Source organism: Strix uralensis, chromosome 17 (assembly GCF_047716275.1).
Source record: "Strix uralensis isolate ZFMK-TIS-50842 chromosome 17, bStrUra1, whole genome shotgun sequence".
NCBI lineage: Eukaryota > Metazoa > Chordata > Aves > Strigiformes > Strigidae > Strix > Strix uralensis.
Window position 1 is genome coordinate 9,261,577 of NC_133988.1, and position 18,486 is coordinate 9,280,062.

General features: G+C 39.8%; 3 protein-coding genes and 1 non-coding gene across 4 annotated transcripts in view; 3 read left to right on the plus strand and 1 right to left on the minus strand.

The window, feature by feature from the left end:
- DGCR8 (DGCR8 microprocessor complex subunit) overlaps positions 1–571 on the plus strand; it is a 27,984-nt gene extending 27,413 nt beyond the window's left edge. The window contains exon 15 of the mRNA XM_074887383.1: positions 496–571. Coding sequence (XP_074743484.1) covers positions 496–563 — 68 coding nt within the window. The 3' untranslated portion in view covers positions 564–571. The remainder of the gene's footprint in view (positions 1–495) is intronic.
- TRMT2A (tRNA methyltransferase 2A) overlaps positions 1–4,628 on the minus strand; it is an 8,106-nt gene extending 3,478 nt beyond the window's left edge. Inside the window, exons 1-6 of the mRNA XM_074887385.1 lie at positions 3,633–4,628; positions 2,809–2,917; positions 2,294–2,475; positions 1,287–1,401; positions 912–1,027; positions 158–269 (exon numbers count right to left, since the gene is read on the minus strand). Coding sequence (XP_074743486.1) covers positions 158–269; positions 912–1,027; positions 1,287–1,401; positions 2,294–2,475; positions 2,809–2,917; positions 3,633–4,243 — 1,245 coding nt within the window. The 5' untranslated portion in view covers positions 4,244–4,628. The remainder of the gene's footprint in view (positions 1–157; positions 270–911; positions 1,028–1,286; positions 1,402–2,293; positions 2,476–2,808; positions 2,918–3,632) is intronic.
- A 191-nt stretch (positions 4,629–4,819) lies between these two features.
- Positions 4,820–16,027, plus strand: RANBP1 (RAN binding protein 1). The gene is made up of 6 exons (XM_074887386.1): positions 4,820–4,973; positions 6,880–7,016; positions 8,866–9,023; positions 10,994–11,122; positions 13,087–13,152; positions 14,139–16,027. Exons 1-6 carry the CDS (start codon positions 4,959–4,961, stop codon positions 14,261–14,263), a joined length of 630 nt encoding a protein of 209 aa, XP_074743487.1. The 5' UTR covers positions 4,820–4,958; the 3' UTR covers positions 14,264–16,027.
- On the plus strand, positions 13,241–13,372 carry LOC141951489 (small nucleolar RNA SNORA77). The gene has a single exon (XR_012631365.1). It is a non-coding gene; the product is annotated as a small nucleolar RNA SNORA77 (small nucleolar RNA).
- Positions 16,028–18,486: the final 2,459 nt, after the last annotated feature.

An 18,486-nucleotide genomic window follows, 5' to 3' on the forward strand; every position in this document is an offset into this window, starting at 1 on the left:
TTTTTACAGCCAAACATAACATTCAAAGGTATTTAATCACACCAAATATATAAAAGATGAAATCTCTAGATATAGAATACCTTGTTACACAGCACTAGCCAAGCTTAATGGCATTAATGCAAATCCAGTTAAATTAGCAACTTCCTACCATCCTTACTTGAAAAAACGCATGAGGAGAAATTCTAAATTTTAGGCCAAGAAGTTCTTCATATATGTACTTGTCACCAGCCACATGCTCCAAAGGCAAGTCTTCTAGATTTGGAGATTTCCTGGGGGCAGGCAAGGCACAGGGAGACAAAAAGAGGAAAAAAAAGAAGATAGCTGTTTGTTACGATTTTTACTAAAGCTGTAGTCATCTTAAGAACTGCAGTACTACGTACTAAGCAGTAATTTATAGTGGGCCAACATTTATGATATCCTTTTAGAGGCTATCTTCTTTTCTTACAGTGTACATTTTTTTCTTACGGTATACAACTCTTCCATTGATGTCAACAGGACCTACATTGTCTCTAGATGAAGACAGTGTGAGCCTTGTGCTCTGTGGAAGAGGATGGGCAGATTAAAAAATCATATAAAACAGGGAAGAAAGAAGGCAGAAGCTACTTGCTGATAATAATAAATATCCATCTACTGCAGTAAACACTTCTACAGCTTGACAGCCAGCAACTAGTAAGTGGGTTTACCCAACTGATACTCTACCTGCCTTTATCCAGTGAACACTACAGGAGAATGAGAAATTTCAGGAGTCTGTTGTGGAAAAGGTAAGTAAGTGTTCAACAAATTAGTAACATTGCTGCTACTTTTATGAAATAAGACAAAATAATGGTGTGGAAGTGCTACCCACTTTTCTGTCACAAACACCAAAAATCCAGCCACCACCAAAACCCCCACAGCAAAGTCAACTCCCTCACCTTTGTCCTTCCTCCACAAAGTACAGAGAAGTAACGCCACTGCTCTTTCCCATCCCTTCCGTGAAGTATTTTGCCAGAGAGATTTTCAGGTCAGCTAGCTCTTCTTTACTTAATTTCTAAAGGTTTCATTTGAAAGAAGGGAGAATAATCATTTAGTGACTTAAAGATATGAGTTAGTGTATGCCTTCTATAAGCATATGAATTACTTGTTAATTTCTATGAATCAGATTAGTCTAAACAGAAGAGTAGTAATGCAAGGTAAACTACACCAAGTAATTATTCTATTTCTCTTTTGCATGCACTATTCATAAAATCATATATATGTAATTTTAAAGCTGTGTGCCTGGGCTGCACATTATATGTCAACTTAAATACCTGAGGATTAAAATAAACAATTGCCATGACATGGCCATTCCTGCTGGTACGGACTGTGAGCTGTTTCCAGTGACCTTCATAGGTTTCTGGGCTGTAAACTGAGTAAGGAGTTGACCTGCAATTTTCAGAAGCTCAGTTACTTAACAGAAAACTATTTTTTTGCATAACATTCAAGTTTAATGAAACAAATGAAGCTCACCATGCAAAGTGATGGAAAATGTTAAGTACAAACAAAGGCTACATTCATTTGTAAAGAAAAGAATGACTTCCACATCTTAATTAAGAAAAAAGAAAGAAAGAGACTGATAAATAGGCATCTCCTAATGCAAAATAATCTCTCCCTACTTCTCACAATCCTCTTACCCATTTTAACCCATCCAAAATTAAAGCTAGGATACAGGCAGCTTCCTACTGCATTCGGAGAATGACACAACTTTTTATAATGCCTTCACTGGCTTCTGTGCTTCATTCCAGGTTTAAACTTTCCATCTTCATGATTCTTCCAATGTTTCCATTTTTGAGGATTTAACTGCTTTTTAAAGAAACCACTACTTTTTCTAAAAAGTATTGTTGCTTAAGTTTACAATTTTGTTTTATTCCTTATTACAGGATGATTCTTCTCTTCATCCAAGGAAGCAGTTGACCTTTGTTTTTCAAATTCCTCTTTTAAAAAGCCTTTTTCTGAGTATTTCTTTACAGTTGGTAGAAGAAACTCTCAAATAACAGACACTTTTTATAGTAGACTTATACATCTTATTGCTTGCAATAAAGCTGTGGTCAGCTGGTACCTGTCCCTCCCCATCTCAGAACAGCTGAGCAAGAGCGAGGGAAAAATACCCAGTGATCTAGGCACAAGATGTAAAGAGCAAAGAACTGCTAAACATTGAGACTGGTATATCTTAGGTCTTAAAGCTCAGAATAAACACTAAGCTTTTAATAATATTTTATAAATATTTTTGAGTAAGACATCAAAACCTTTACAGATAACTCGTTTTACTTATGCTCACCTTATGTAGTCTTGAAAAGCTTTTACTACTTTTTTGGCAATAGCAGGAATGTGAACAGTATCAAATGGCTCCACTACAGCACATGTACCACCCTTATATTTGCCAAGACGACAACCCACAGTTTTGTCTTCTTGATTTACACCAATCCCAATCAAGAACTCACATTTGTTGCGATATTCAGTCTAGATTTAAAATAAAGTTATGTAAGATATTTACATAGCACTTATTTGTACATGCCAAGTTTGTCCTGAAACAACCTTCGTACGCTTAAATGTATTTGCAAACGGACACAGCTCATTTAGTTCATATGGAAGATAGTCATGGATTTTGATGTATGAGAACTGACAGCAATAATGAAAAAGAGCAATATTACATGAAAGGCAATGTCTAAAATGCATCATTCATTACAAGATGAAGTCAAATACTCAGTTTGTCCACTGTTTCTTAAGACAAAATGATTAATTTAACTCTAAACTCATTAACCCCACTCCATACTTTTCCTAGGATTACCTTACCTGTAATGGTGATGCTTTCACTCCCTCTACCGGGCAACACAATTTATTATACTTCTGCTTCTGCAGGAACAACCAAGGTAACAAGGCTCTGTTGTTATTTCCTATTTCCCTGCCCAAATCAGAAACAAAAATTGTAAAGTACACATTAAGAAAACTGAGGTTAACAGTTGCACAGGACTTTTTTTTTTTAATAGGGCATAAAAAAGATTATCAGATGAAGAGTATTTCTTCCAGAAGAATTTTTTAACAGGCAAACCCTCTCTAACTTTGTGAGAACTGTAACCTGAAAGAGTTAAATGTAGTTATAAAGGTATGTACTAGACTTAACAATGTACCCATGCATGAAAAGAATGCCAATTTTATCTACATAGGTAAGGCAGGAGATAACACAAGTGATACTTCGATGTACAAAGACCAGGCATAAAAATTGGAGGTGATTTTTAAAGAGAAAATCCTAATAGTAATTTACCATCTCTACAGATTGATTACCTCTTACACTATTTGACAGTGCCAATTTTTTTTGAACTTCACAGGCATAAACATCCTTCTGCTTAGGCCTACGAAACAACAGACTCCAAAACAATGCCCCTTCATTTAGCAAACATTCAATGCTGACCAAGAAGAGCAATGGCTGGTTTTGTCAGCTGGAGCTGTTTTTAAGCCCTAGCATCGCAGATTCTATTTACTTTGTCAGGGTATTTGGGTTTTGACCTACCTCTAACTTAACTTTTTTTTTAGAGATAGCAATTTGTGCAAATTTAGCTATATCCCAACATAAGGTCACGTCTTGTAAACATCACAGTAGCTTTACCAACAGGAATTACTTTGTCAGCTTTTGCAGCACTTGTTCACATTCCTGCTTCTTTCTGGCCAGCTGCTCCTCGTAGGGCATGTTCCACAGCGGGGTCACCACATCCGCTATTTGCTTGCTCAGAGGCTCCTCTCCGCTGTCTTTGGAGGGAGCTGGCCGCTTGACCTCTCCCTGCTCCGTCTCCTCTTCTTTCTTCCTTTTTTTTGCAATCGGGTCAGCTTTTGGCTTGGCAAGCCTAACGCTCAGGTGCCGGCTCTTCCACAAAACCCCATGGAGGACTTTCATGGCCTTGTCCCTCTCCTCCTCACTCTTAAACGTCACGAACGCGAACGTCTGCTTCCCAAAAAGTTTTATCTTATGAGGGTTAAGTCCGTATTTGGCAAGGAACTTTTTCACATCGTTAAACCCGATGTATTTGGGAAGGTTTTGTATTTCTACTTTATAGATCTCGGAGGTAAACAAGTCTCCCTTAATGTATCTGTACACGTCGGGGCAGGCTGCGGGGCTCTCCGCGGGGTCACCCTCGCCTCCACCGGCCTTGCCCTCCAGCTCAGCCCCATCCTTAGCCTCCGGCACAGGAGCCGCGACGTGGTCGGGGCCGCACCGGTCGCTCTCCTCCGCCATGCTCCCGCCGGCCCCGCGGAGGCGGCCGCACACACCGGCGCCAGCCTCCCCTCAGCGCGGACACCACGTCAACCCCAGCCCCGCGTGCCGGCGGTGTGCGGGTGTCCCCGTCGCCCCGCGCACACCTCGCGCTTCCTCGTGCCGGGCTCCTGGGGGCGGAGCTGTGGCGTCACCGACAGACCGTTGCAAAAAGAATCGGGGGGAAGGGAGAGAAACTATTTTTTTTTTAACGTGTGCCTCTCACCGCTACCGTTCCTCGCGTGTAGGGTCAGCCGCCTCTCTTAAAAATAATAATACAACTGACTAAAATATTGCCCCCCTCCGTCACGCACGTGGGCGCCATCTTGGGTCGGGACGTGGGGTGGCCGCCGCCATGCCGCAAGGGCTGATGGGAAGCGCCTCGGGAACCGGACAACAAAAAAAAAGCTTCGTCGAGGGCGGGACGGGCCCGGGACGGGGACCGGCGCCGCAGGGCAGTGTCGGTGCGGCCGGGGGCGGCGGGTACTCTTCCCCGCGCCGAGCCCCGGCAGCCGCGGCGCGCCGGGGGCGGGGCGGGAGCGCGGGGCTGAGGGAAAGGGGGCGTTTCCCATCGGGCCTTGCGGCAGCAGCGGCGCGGGCTGCGGGAATGAGGTAAAGGCGGGAGGGGCGGGGGCGCGCGGCAGGAAGCTCGGCGGGCAGGCGGCAACGGCGAGCGGAGCGGAGCGAGCCCGGCCCCATGGCGGACACTAAGGTGAGGGGAGCGGGCGCGCTCCTGCGGGCCGGGGAGCCGGGTGCCGAGGCGGGGCGGCCTGGTGCTGAGGGGGGAAGAAGAGGAGGCGGCAGTGCGGGCCGGGGTGGCAGATGGGGGCGGGAGAGTAACGGAAACAGGTGGGGCCCGGCCTGGGGCAGAGCGCCGGAGCGGGCCTGAGGGCCTGCTGGGCTGGGCGGGGGGGGCGCGCGGGGCGGCCCCCGGGAGCCGAAGGGCTTAGGCGGGTGGGGGAGCCGAGGTCAGGCAAGGCCCGTGGCCGGGAAGGACGGGCTCCGGGCCTTGTCGGAGGGCAGCGAGCGGCAGCGCCGCCTCGTCCCCGCCTGGCTCCGCCTGGCTCCGCGCGGTGGGGCTGGGGGCGCCCGGCCGTTGGAGGCGGCTCGGGCACGTGTGTCTCCCGGGGCCTGTCCCTTGGCGGAGCCGAGCGTGGGAGGCCGGGGCGGGCCGCTCCCGCTCCGCCCGGCCTGCGCCCTGCGCCGGCGGCGTCCCCTCCCGGGCGTGAGGGAAGCCGGAGCCTCTCGTAGGTGCCACGGCTTCGTCTGCGACTTGAGCGCTTTGGAGTGAGCGCTCTGCCCGTTTCCCTCCTTTCTTCTCCCTGTTTTCCGCCCCTCCCCCCAGCCCGGCTGACTGAACCCTTCGTGCCGCGGCCCGGCCGCAGGAGTAGCTCCCCACGTGCTTTATGTCGCGGCAGCGCGGGATCTTATCGTGATAACGCGATCTACTTTCTCTCACGTGTGGCTGATTGTGAATTACGCATTTCTCGTGGCTTCTGTAATTAATTGGTCAGACGCAGAACGGATGATGAATTAGGATATGGGATGTGCTACTTACTATTGGAGGAGAAAATATATGAAAGTTTGGCCAATGTTTTCTTGTGTGAATTAATTTCTCACTTTTTTCTTACATAGTGGAACTGGAAGCATAAAACTAATGATAGCTGGTGTGATGTTGACATAACCAGAATTTATTTTGCAACATTTCTTACCTAATTCCCTCTTGCCCCCTTTTTTTAAAGGATATTCTAAATAGAGCCTGTAAGAGCAGACTCTTTCATCTGTAAAATGAAAATAAGATTTAAGTGGTTTTGATGTATAGGCTTTTTCCTTTCACTGTTATTCAAACAACAAAAAACCCCAAGTCAGTTCCTTTGACCTGAGATAACTGTTTGTGGCCTCGTTAACTTGCAGATGAATCTCCCTTCTAGGCTTCTCTGCTGAATGTTTCTTACTGCATGTATACAAAGTATTAGAGATGTTTATCATTTACTTACTGGTCGCAGGCTAAAAATAATTCTTAAGCTTAATGAATGCTATGACTGATTCTTAAATAACTAAATAGGAAGTAGTATTTTGGCCATTTACCCATAATCTAAAGTTTCCTGAAGAGGAACTTATTTCCTGAATGTTGCAGCAGTGCTTCAAAAATATCTTTGATTGTGGGTGGTTCTAATACATAAGACTAGAATAATGAATTTCTGGATGTAATGTGTTCCTTAAGCTGGGTTAGGTGGTTGCTTTGGTGGTGTGTTTTTTTTCTTTTTTCCCATTAATGATAGGTCATTAGCCACTAAGAAGTGGTAGTGCTTTAGTAGCATGAAACACATTATATAGGAAAAATAGATGAAGAAATTATTTTTCCATAACCAAGAGCTATTGCTCCAAGGCCAGGTCCTCTGCACAACTAGTAAGGGTGGCAGGACTAAAACATGTAGCACTGCAAGAGCACCTTCTCTTTTTTGTTGTAGTATTAACTGTATATTGACTTTAAAGCCATTTGTTTTCAGGGTATTTCAGTTACTAAGATCTAACGTTTTCATTCTAAACACAGATATGACTACTTCAGATTTTAAGTACATAGCATTGTGGGTTTTCTTTTTTTTTTCCCTCTTCAGGAAACACATGAGGAGCACGATACTTCTACTGAAAATGCAGATGATTCTAACCATGATCCTCAGTTTGAGCCCATAGTTTCCCTTCCTGAGCAAGAAATAAAAACTCTGGAAGAGGATGAGGAAGAACTCTTTAAGATGTAAGTAGAATATTTCTGTATATTATCTAAATGTTTATTAGGCTTAAACTTGAATGTGTTTATAAAAAGCTAGATAAATTGTTAGGAATCTCTGCGTATGAAGTGGTAATCTAAGTTGGTTGGTATTTGCTGTGATGGCAGAAATTGAGCAGGGGGATGATTGGTAATAATGCCCCAAGAAACTCTGAAGTCTAGAACAATAGAAGGGAGCTGATATCACAAATCTGGTTTCAGTATTGTTTGGCCTAAAAGAAAGCATTAACTTGGATAATAATTAGAGGTTTGAAATTGCGTGATTACATCATAACACAAGTATCTTGGGGAGGAAAGAGATGTATATAGTATTGCTGCCATGCATCCCCAGTTATAAAGGGTGATATATGATATACCGAAACAATAAAAACAGTAGAGGCAGTACAATGTTGGGGCATTTGTGACGGCACCTTTCTGTTGTTTAAAACTGTTTTATCCTTAGATTGGGCTTATTGTCAAATCAGGATAGCTTGCTTAAGATGTATGATCTGCCTGAAGAAACATGTAGGCTAAAGGCTTAAGACACATTTTGAACGTGATCCATGATATGTTTGCTTTAAATAGGTTTTTAAAAATACTGCTTTTACTTAATTGCAGAAGGGTATTGTTCATCTGGAAGAGACATCTGAGTTCTCTTGCAGATTCTGGTAAAAACTAAAGCGATGGTCAGTTTCTGGCAAGGAGCATGGTGAGACCTCTGACCATTAGACCTCTGCACATGTGATGTGCAGTATTAGATGGGAAGAAGAAATTTTTTTATTTAAAAATGAGGGGGGGAATAATAGTGTAAGTTCCAGTTCTCTGTAGGTTCATTTTTACATCTGCAAAGTGGTGAAGGAGGAAGGGAATCTCTTTTTGGATGCTGGCTATTCTGATAACTAAACTTAGGGGAATCACCTACTGAATGACGGCTAGACTTGGAAGGAAGGACTTGCTTTGGAACAGAGTAGTTCATCTGCATCAGAGCATTGCTTGCTTCAACATTTGACACATTCTTTTGAAAGACCTGTCTTATTACAAGCCCCTGTGCCTTGCTTTTTTTATAGAAAAGTGTATTTTTATATATATCCTGTAGTGTGAGCAGGTGCTTCCTTTCCTATAGCAGTGTCTTAAACTCCTCAGTAGCAGAGCTCAGACTGTCTCTTGGGTCAGTTTTGACTAATGTCCCAAACTACTCCTGTTTCTCTTTTGGCACACTGGCAGCTTTGAAGATGAAACAGTGATGTTCTGAAGCAGGTATGTTGCACTGAAGTGCAGCACTAAGCTTCCTTTCTTTCTGATGTAAGAATAGCAACAACTAGGTTTTGGGAGTTAAAAGGAAATGAGTGACTCTAGAGGGTGAGGTGCTTTGTTAACAGTTGATCAAACATTGGGCTTGGAATTATACAAGAGTCTTTACTTAGCCTCAAGCTGCTCAATTTTTTGAATTCATAAATATTGCTGGTTAGATGGAGCAGTTGAATCCATAATATATATATATAAGAACTCTAGCTATAGCAAAACCTGTTGATTAGCTACCTTAATTTAAAAGGTTGCCTGCACAAAATATGTTTATCATTCCCCAAAAGTGTGTCCAGAACCTGTTGAATTTTAGTATAGCTATTACATAGTTTGTTATTAAATTTGAAGTTACCATATCAGTTTCTAAATTTGTATGCTGAAGTAGAACAGGGAACCTTACAAAAGGAATTGTTTTCTTCCCTATGCGTGGCTGTTTTAAAAAAAAAAAAACACGTACTGAACTGTTCAGTCAAGTATACTGTTCGATAAATGTTTCTACATGCAAGCTAACTTCTTAAATTCTCTCTTGTTCAAGGCGAGCAAAGCTATTCCGGTTTGCATCTGAGAATGACCTTCCAGAATGGAAAGAGCGAGGAACCGGTGACGTAAAACTCCTAAAACACAAGGAGAAGGGAACAATTCGCCTCCTCATGAGGAGGGATAAAACCCTAAAAATCTGTGCAAACCATTATAGTATGTTATATGTTACTGTACTTCTTGGTTTTGTTTTTTATAAGCTTGTAGAATTGTACATTGTAGACTAAGAGCTCAGTGGCATTTTAGTAGCAGTTAGAGAATTGTTGTATGCCTTTAAACAGGCATCAAGTTTATATTAGACTGTAAATATAGTTTGTAAATATAGTCTCTTGCTCCGCACACAAGGCTACAAGCATCAAAAACTACAAGCGCTTATTTTTATTAATGGAAAGAAGCTATAGTTGGTTTTGGCTATGCTGGCAAGGCTGTCTTAAAGTTGTTTTTTTTTTTTCTTCAGACTCTGATAGTGTTCTAAAGACATTTTAAAATTTATCTGGGATAGACATCATGTGATTGATCCCAATGTGCATGTGTGGTTTTTTTATAATAGAGTGTAGAAAATACAGGCCTTCATACTACTTAGGATAAGAAATTATGTGAGCTGGCTTATTTTCACAAAACAATGAGAAATAAGCAATCATGTAATAATTTACTACTTTGAGCTAAATGAATTGGTAGAAACAATTGCTTAATCATCAGAAAACAGATACTGAGGTGCTAAATTAATCTGTGGCTGCCTTTCTCTGCTTGTGAAATAAACTGAAATGAACACGGTATATTCAGCTAACTCATTCAAAAAGAATGTGTATTGAGAGCTGATGGAGCAGGAGAGGTTTGTTCCTTTGATCCTCTTTGAACAAAAATAAGCATGAAAAGGCAAGATAGGCTTGAAAGTCAATATAACTAGCAGTAAGTAGACTAATTTGGTAATGCTTTGTTGCTTGCTTTGGTAATACAGAGGTTTTTATATGAGGAGTATATTCTGTGGAGTTCAACTACATTTAGATAACCTGAAATAACTTGTTTGAAGTAGCTTAATACAAATCTGAAGTCAGAAGCAGTAATGCTTGTTTTCTCTGGGTAAATCTCTTCAGAAAGTCAAACTATTCAGAGGACAGAGGTGTTCCAGTTTAGTAAATGAAATGGCAAGTATGAAAACAGCGTAGTCACCAACCAATAAGGATAAACCTGTTTGAGAAAATAAGTGTTGCACATAAGCAAAACAGAACTGATACATTTATAGTGTTCATGTCAAAAGTTTTTGTTCCTGGAGAAGCTGCTTTCAGTAGATTTTTAAATTGAATTTATGGTGATTCACAGGCAGACAGACTCTTCATTTTTGCAAAACAATAAATGAAGCAAAATATAAATTGATCTCTAAATTTAAAAAAAATGTGAGAAAGTGAGTTGACTCTCCAGATTTCTCCCAAACTAAACAAAGGACCCAGGGGTCAGGGTTTTTTTCCATGTGTGTAACGTAAAAAGTCTTTGAGCAGTGTGAGAACTAACATTCCACCTTCTTCAACCAGTCTGGTGAAGTAATTACAGTGTTTTGGAGGGAATGGGCTCCCTTTACTGGGAGGGAACAAATGGATTGAAAATAAGCCATGCACATTTTGCAGCAGTGCAGAATTCTGTAATACTTTGTAGTAGAGCTTTAAACTGATAGGAGAGAGATGAACCTGATTTGATGACTAATTGTAGGAATAATGCTTTTTGAAATATATTTTTTGTGTAGTATGTAGTAGTTTCAGTGTGCAAACGCATAATGAATGCTGTTTGTGTGGATGCCTTTTCCTCCTAAGCCATTTGACTGTTCTTCAGAATTGTGCTTAGCGACTGCATCTGTCTTAGTCTCATCTGTTTTAAACAAGAATTGGATCAAACTCTTAGTTTCTTAACAATAGGGAATCTAGCATTCTTTTACACAGTAACGGTCTTGCATCATTTTATTTGACAATGTAAGGAAAAAGCATGGGCACCATTGCCTTCTATTTACCCAAAAGTAATTCTGTGTAAAGTGCTTTACATAACTGTCGCAGTCAGTCGTCAGTAAGATTTACGGAGACTGGTGTGGAAAAGGTTTACTATTGTGCTGTGTACATCTTCCAATGCTTTCTTTTCAGTCACACCCTTAATGGAGCTGAAGCCTAATGCTGGGAGCGACAGGGCATGGGTCTGGAACACACATGCTGACTTTGCAGATGAAAGCCCCAAGCCTGAACTTCTGGCAATCCGGTTTTTAAATGCAGAGAGTGAGTGGACTGGCACTGAACTTCCATTGGTTGTGTGCTGTTATGTTATGCTGTGTGTCTAAACACAACACTACTGTAAACCACTACTGTAGATCTGCTGTATCTTACCACTGCATAGTAGTAGTGTTAGCTAATTACTGCCTTAACACAGAAGTCAGTTATTCACTTAAATGTGTTGAGAAACTGTAATAATTAGGTCTCCAGTAATATTTATAGAGCTTTCTGCCCTAGGGACTTTTTTAAACTTAAACCATTTCATGCAAGTGTAATGCCAGTAAGAATAAAACTAAAAGTAGTAATACAATGTGGTAGAAATTGCACATGCAGCTTGCTTTCATTTTATCTCAGGTGCTCAATGGTAGTTCAGATGACATTTTTGCATTAGAGCAAGGAAATACTGACCTGAGATTTCTGGTCCATCTGCATTAGCAAAATATTTGATTTTTGTTGTTTTTTTTTTTAAATGAAGTATGTGGTATCTTCTTTGTTTTGAGTAAATCAAATGCTCAGTCCAAAGTGCTAGTGAAACCCAACTATCAACGCTAGTTGGTGTTTTTTTTTCTAGAGTGGTTACATTGACTGCCAGAACAGAATGTAGGTCTGTAATTACATATGGATCAGCTAGTAGGGCTGAACGACAGTGTAGCTTTCCCAACTCCTTAGGATTGAATCAAAGTAGTGGGTTTTTGCTTCAAAAAAGAAGCAAAATGAAAGAGAAAAAAATGTTATATTTACTGCTTTACCATTTGCCACACAAGTGTAGTGTTAGCCACCTCTTCTGCCTACATGCTAGGTGGCCAATAAAGTGGCTGTATATTTTAAAGCTAGATGGATTTGGCTACATCTGGGAAGAACTTGGTATATCTTGTTTGCTTCCTTTTCCTCAAGTCTCCAACATCATATTGCTTAGCCAAATAAATCTTTCTGATCCATCTGCTTAGCGCTTGCTGCTTTCTTAATCAAATATGAAATTAAAGGGTTTTGGTACCTATTTGCTCATCTTTGAAAAATCTTTCCCTCTTTCTGGTAGAGGTTGTTCAGCTTATTGAGTGTTTTGTCTTGAGGGAGTAGTCCTCTGCCTGTTACCCTTTGCAGTACTGACTAAGCAGATGACAAGTGAACAGACATAAGTATGCCCTTCAAGTATCTTTCCTTTATGAGATGCTTGGAAAGGAGTCGATACAAATATTTCCTGGAGTAGTTTCATATTAACTTCTGAATTCTTGTGGGGCAACAGTGACCTCATGTGGCCAGTGACTGAGCTGGCATACCAGATTACCTCCTTGACAGTTCTGGTCTTGCCTGATCTGCTTTTCTGTCTTGTTACCTGTATTACTTGTGTAGAAACGTTGTTATAATTTGGTCAGCTGCTTGGAATGACTCTTAAATCAAGTGACGGCTTAGACCAAAATGTGATGAAATTATGCTTCCTTAGCTATTGTAGTCAGGAATAGCTTGAGTCCAGGCCTTTGGGTATTGAATCTGAATGCTGTACTAATGAAGCAGGCTTTATCTTCCATTCTTGATGCTAAGAACCCTAAATTATAGTAAAGATGTGGAGGTCTTTTAGGATATAATGTAGCTGACAAGGATAGTAGTTCAAAGCTAATCTTCAGTCTTTTGCACACAGGTAGTCATATTAGCAGTCTCTGACATATTCCTGTAGGCTAGGGACAGCTAGGACTTACAGTAACTACAAAACACCTCCTTCTGGCATTATGTCTTAAATATTTTCCCAAATAAGCTGCTTTAATAGACTTGCTAAAGAAAATAAACTGCTTCTGCACAAAGATGTGATTCAAGAATTTTGCATAGCATCTTGTATGATTTTAAACTAGATTACTTCATAAGTGCCTAAAGTTTTGTTTACACAAAACTTCTGTGGTATCTTTGCTCAAGATTGGAAGTATTCAGTGTTGCAAGAAGGTAAAACTAATGAAAATTTTTTTTTTTTACTGAAACAGATGCACAGAAATTCAAGGCAAAATTTGAAGAATGCAGGAATGAAGTAGACAAGAGAGCAAAGAAAGGTAAGCTTAAGAGTCGAAGTGTAGCACCATGCCACTTTTTTCTAGCTGTTGGAGTGGTTATAGCCTCCTGGAGTATCATTGTGTTTTAGCAGACTCACTCTGTACTGAACTGCAGCCTTCAGTTCAGGTGCTTTTTCTGTCTGCGAGAGTAATGGTTCACAGAGTGACAATTGCCTTCTTTCTTGTAGAAGGCTGTTACAATTGCTGTTGCAACACTGCTTTTTTGGAAGGGCTACTAAGGAAGCATTTCTGGTTTATAGTGCACAAATTAACTTAGAACACTGCAATCACAGTGATATTTCCTCCTTTTGATTCCCCTTCCCAAAGTCCACAAATATATAATCATGCAAGTAGAATACTTAATTTTTATAGTTGTTAACATGTCTGAAGTTGTAGCATTTCTTCACAGGCCTCTTGATTTAATGTAATAATGCACTGCCTTGTAGAGTTGCCTATGTGACAAGATACTGTGCTATGTAAAATACTTCTATCTTTCTAAAGTACACGTTACTAGTGGTCTGCAGTCAGTGCTCTTCAAGATATTTAGATTGGAATTTTTCAGTCTTAAGAACTTCTTATTCCCCCATTTCAAACTGGGGAACTTGACTTTTTGGGGTTTTTTGTTAAGGCAGGCAAAAAGCAAGGGACTTGAGACATTTATTTGACTGGACACTGCATGGAGTCTGTTACTAGTAGCAGCAAAGCTGACCAAATGTTAGATGTTTCTCAGTCACTAGGATTAGGCCCTCATTTAGTGACTAAAATATACAAGTAGCATTTCTTGAACTCTGACATCTGAGGTAATTACCGAAGGAAAAGAAATGAATCACTCAGTGCTCAGGGAAGAATTTCTTTATTTTGTTCTCATTCTAAATACCAGCTGTCTCTCCCCACCATCCTCACCCTTCACTTCTCTACCCTTTTTTCCCCTGTAACAGGAAAATCCATTACTGCCTGTATGTAACTTTTCCTAATCAATCTCTTAGCAGGCACAGACAAAAATGATAGTGCTGATAAAGTTGCTGAAAAACTAGAAGAGCTTTCTGTAAAGGAAGAGAGCAAAGAATCTGAGAAGAAAGAGACCAAGGAAAAAACTGAAGAAAAGCAATAAATCATCTTGGGCCTTGCAGTTTTTCCCTTACTTTTTTTCTTTCTTTCTTTTTTCTTTTTTTTTGTTTTTATTAATTTTTACAAGGGACTTTATAAGGAACTGAATTCAACATTCAGATTGTTTTTTCTAAGCTTTTGCCCTTTTGAAGATGTCTTCAGAAAATCCATTCCCCAGTCATGAAAATGTACTGTGCTAACTTTCTTTTCCATAGTGGAAACACTTATTTATAGTCATCCAAAAGAGTGAATAAAACAAACTTGAAAACAGCATCAGAGGACAGAACTGAGTTTTCTATATACTTTAAAGGCTTATGAATACACTTGTTTCATTGGATGTTGAGATGCATATCATCATACCTGTGGATTAACTAGGTTAACAGACCTTACCAACAGGGAAGATTAAGATTATATACATATTTCTTATATGGCTTCTAAAACTGTAAACAGACCTTTCACACTTTTTCTGCTCTGTGTTCCTGAGCAGGGAATGTGCCTGTGATTCTTGAAATGCAGCAGAGTTCTGGAATCAGGTAGTAGAACATTCCTGGCACACTATAAATGATCTGTCAGACAGTGAAAATAAAGATGGGGGAGAAAACATATTACATGAGACTTCAGAAGTATTTTCTTCTTACAAAACAAAATCTTTGTTCCCTGCCCCCCAATTTGTTAATATTACAAATGCTTGACTCCAGCACAAAGTTGTTGCTGTGGTCCCAGATCTCCCATGATGTGCTACCTGCTGGCTGAAGGCAGCATCAACCTGTTAAATACTAAGGTGTATACAAAGGAATCTTAATTGTTTGAGTACCTCACTATGAGATTCCCTGTGTCAGCCTATCATAAAAGTTGTACTCTAAAGTTTATAAGCTTTTTTCAGGGCTTTGGAGCTTGCATTGTTTTTACAAAGTGAAGGGTTCTGAACTTTTAAGATGTGTGGTGGAAGGCTGTCCCTCTTAGAGAGTAGTGGTCTGACATTCACTTTGGAACAGTTAATTATGCACACACTTGAGGGGCACTGTCCTTGCCAGAATGGGCAAATTGATCAAATCTCTTCCCTGCAAGTGTTTTCTGTTTATCCGGTTTCAAGTTAGTGCTAGAGAGTAGGAAAATAAACTATAGTAAGCAATAAAATCAACACAATTTTTAAGTCTGATAGATGAATTGAATTTTCTTGTTAACCACTAATACAAGGATAGTGTTGGCATAGTGGTGGAATTCTGTAATACTGTTTCCAAAATAATTATGAAAACTGGACAAAACTTGCTAAACTTTAAATTGTATGATAACATTGGATAGCAAGACCTTTTTATCCTCGTAAAGAGGCTTTCCAAGTAGTTCAGGCTCTGCAGTCTACCTGAGGAAAATAGATTTTTTTAAAAAAAAAAAAGTCTTTCTACTTAGCACTGCCTTTTGATGCTACAATGACCTAGTCTTAAATCTGGAACTGCAATTAAGGTACTCACTTCATTCAAATAAAGTAATTCCTTTGGTGGTGTGCATGTTCCCCTTCAAGTACAGCAGATATCAAAAGTCTGTTAGTTAAAAAAGATGGTTGAAAGGCAAAATAAAATACTCTTTAGTGTTTCTGGTTTGGAAATAACAAGACAAAGCTATTCTGAAGTACTTAACATTTGAATGTAAAAGCCACATCTTTATCCATGAGTCACTGTAAATTCTCTGATCTGATAATGTCAAACAGTGTGTCTAAATTGATAGAAATGACATTTAAAAATTTCAAAATAAATTTAAATTTTCATTTAAAGGATTTGCTTTTTATTTAAAGAACTCTTACTGGGAATGCATTTTTAGCCTGCAGGGGCAAAGTGATGAAGGCAGTAAAATGGGTGAGTTTGATTTCACTGTCAAACATTGTACAGAAGAGGGGAGGAAACTCTTGAATGACTTAATCTATCTTAATCTTAGATATTGACAACTGTTTAATTTTATCACCCTCTCTTCTTCCCCTCTTTACTTATTCATGCATGCTTAAATGATTTCAAGACATTTCCATTCCTGTTTAGGTTAACTGATCCATGTTTGCAGTTCATGGATTACAACCATCCTTAATTCAAGTCTGCAATCTCAAAGAGCCAAGTTATGAGGGACCACTAAGTAAAATAATTTCTCTGGATAGCATTTGGCTGAAGAATGTCTTAGTCTTCTAAACTAAAGGATGGTTAGTCAATGTTCTGGTCACTTTAGAAGCCATAGGTGTGCTGTTCTACAAATTAAAAAGCAGTAAGTATTTTTAAAATTGATCTCTGTGAAATAAGGCTTTTTTTGTGTAAGTCATTCTAATGATAAACTTTCCTATATGTAACATAGATTACCAAGAGATGTCCTTGAAATGTTTTTGTAGCTTACAGTATACTGAGTATTCTAGAGTTATAGCTGATGTAGTGTCGTCTTGTCCCCCCTGCCCAGGTCACCAGGTGTTTGTGCTTTCCCACCATCTTCACTGTTAATAGGGTTATTGAGATGATAGAACCTGGCCTGTCTTGTCAGGCAATAGAGTCTCAAAATAATAACTTGGCTCAAAAATTGTAATAGACCTTTGACAAAAAGGTAGGCTTATGGTGCAAAAGTTCATTCCTGAATTTGTGGGCAACTACTAAAATGTCAGTTGCCTTATGCTTGTTTCTGAAATGGCAATAACTTCAGTGTGATTTAAATGTCTGAACCTGTTTGAAGGTGTTGTGTCATAGTAAAAATGGATCATGCAGAAACTTTTCTAATTCATTGTTCAGACACAGTACAGAAATTCACTAAATCTTTAATTTCTGCACTTTATAGGGGTGTGTTGAGTCTTAACTTGTCTCTAGAATTCTAGAGACAAATTGGATTCTAGGCTCTTAACACCTGCAATTGAAGTGGCTACTTTCCCTTCTACTCTGAGTGAGGCAAGGTAACTCCTAGCATGTTTAAATGTAGACTAAAATAATAGGGAATATAGTTTTGTTAATGCATCTGGCTAGAGAATAAAGTCTTTTTAAGCACTTCAGTAACAGAGTTACTGAGAATATAGCTGAATCTTACAGAAGGTACAAGTGAAGGTTTTTAAGATGTTTTAATCCATTTTTGGTAAAAATGGAAACTACAGGAGGATTAGTAAAGTGTTGTCAGGTGCTAAAGTGCAATTTGTACAAATTCTGCTTGCTTCAAGTGCAGAAAGATGCTATATAGCCAGGCTTAGTAACCCAGCCTTTGTTGGTACTCATGGTTTTGTGTGCATAAAACTGGATGGATGAGTGTCTGAGGACAGCTGAATAATTAATTTAACTTAGAGATAGTTAAATTTTTATGACGATCAAAATAGTATCTCCTTAACAGGTAGTTAAGGTCTTAAAAAACAGACTTAAGGTTTTTTTTGTAAAAATTAGTTCAAAAAATCCCATGTTAATATTTGGAAGACTACACTAACAGGTGGGTGTTTTTCTCCAGGAATAAGCTTGTATTAGTGATACTAAATGTCTCATTCACAAATTGCAAACACCCCAACTTGCTGTATTTTAACACTGTAAATGATTTTTTTCCTGTGTAATAAGGTAGCTTGTATCAAACACAAGTTCTCTGTGATACCAAAAAATTCAGAAAATTAAAATTCTTCTCAACACTATGCAGACATGAGAATGTTGTGAATCTTTATTATTTTTGATGCAACATGCTCAAGAAATACCTGTATGTAAAGGGCAAAAATACGAGTCTGAATAGTTCTTTCAATTTTGTTACTGAATGTCTTGGAACTTGTTTAATTTAAAAATTTGAAGGATTTAACTGAAAAAATGAGAGAATCATTTGTAATATACCTTCATCATGGAAAGACCTGTGACAGGGCTGTGTGGAGGCGGAGGAGGGGCAAGGTGTGCAGGTATACCATCTCTTTTCTCACTTGGTGTTCTGTGTAGCTGTGTGGGGAGGTATTTGGTTCAGGAAGGTCCACAGCCCGAGCAGTCCTTCCCTGCCTGTGACGGAGCAGCTGCAGCCCAGACCAACTGAACCAGTCAGGAGTATGGATTTCCCAGCTTGAGAATCTGTTGGGTCCAGAAGGTGGGTGCTGTGCTTTGTGGCTAATGACGAGTCGTGCCGAACTCTGACTTCCCACAACAGAAATGCTGTGCCTTATGCTGCATCATTGCTCAGTGAATTCCTCTGAATAACTTAATGGAAATGTTTAATGTTACTAGAAACTTTTCTCTAAAGACAAGATTATCTGATTTAGAG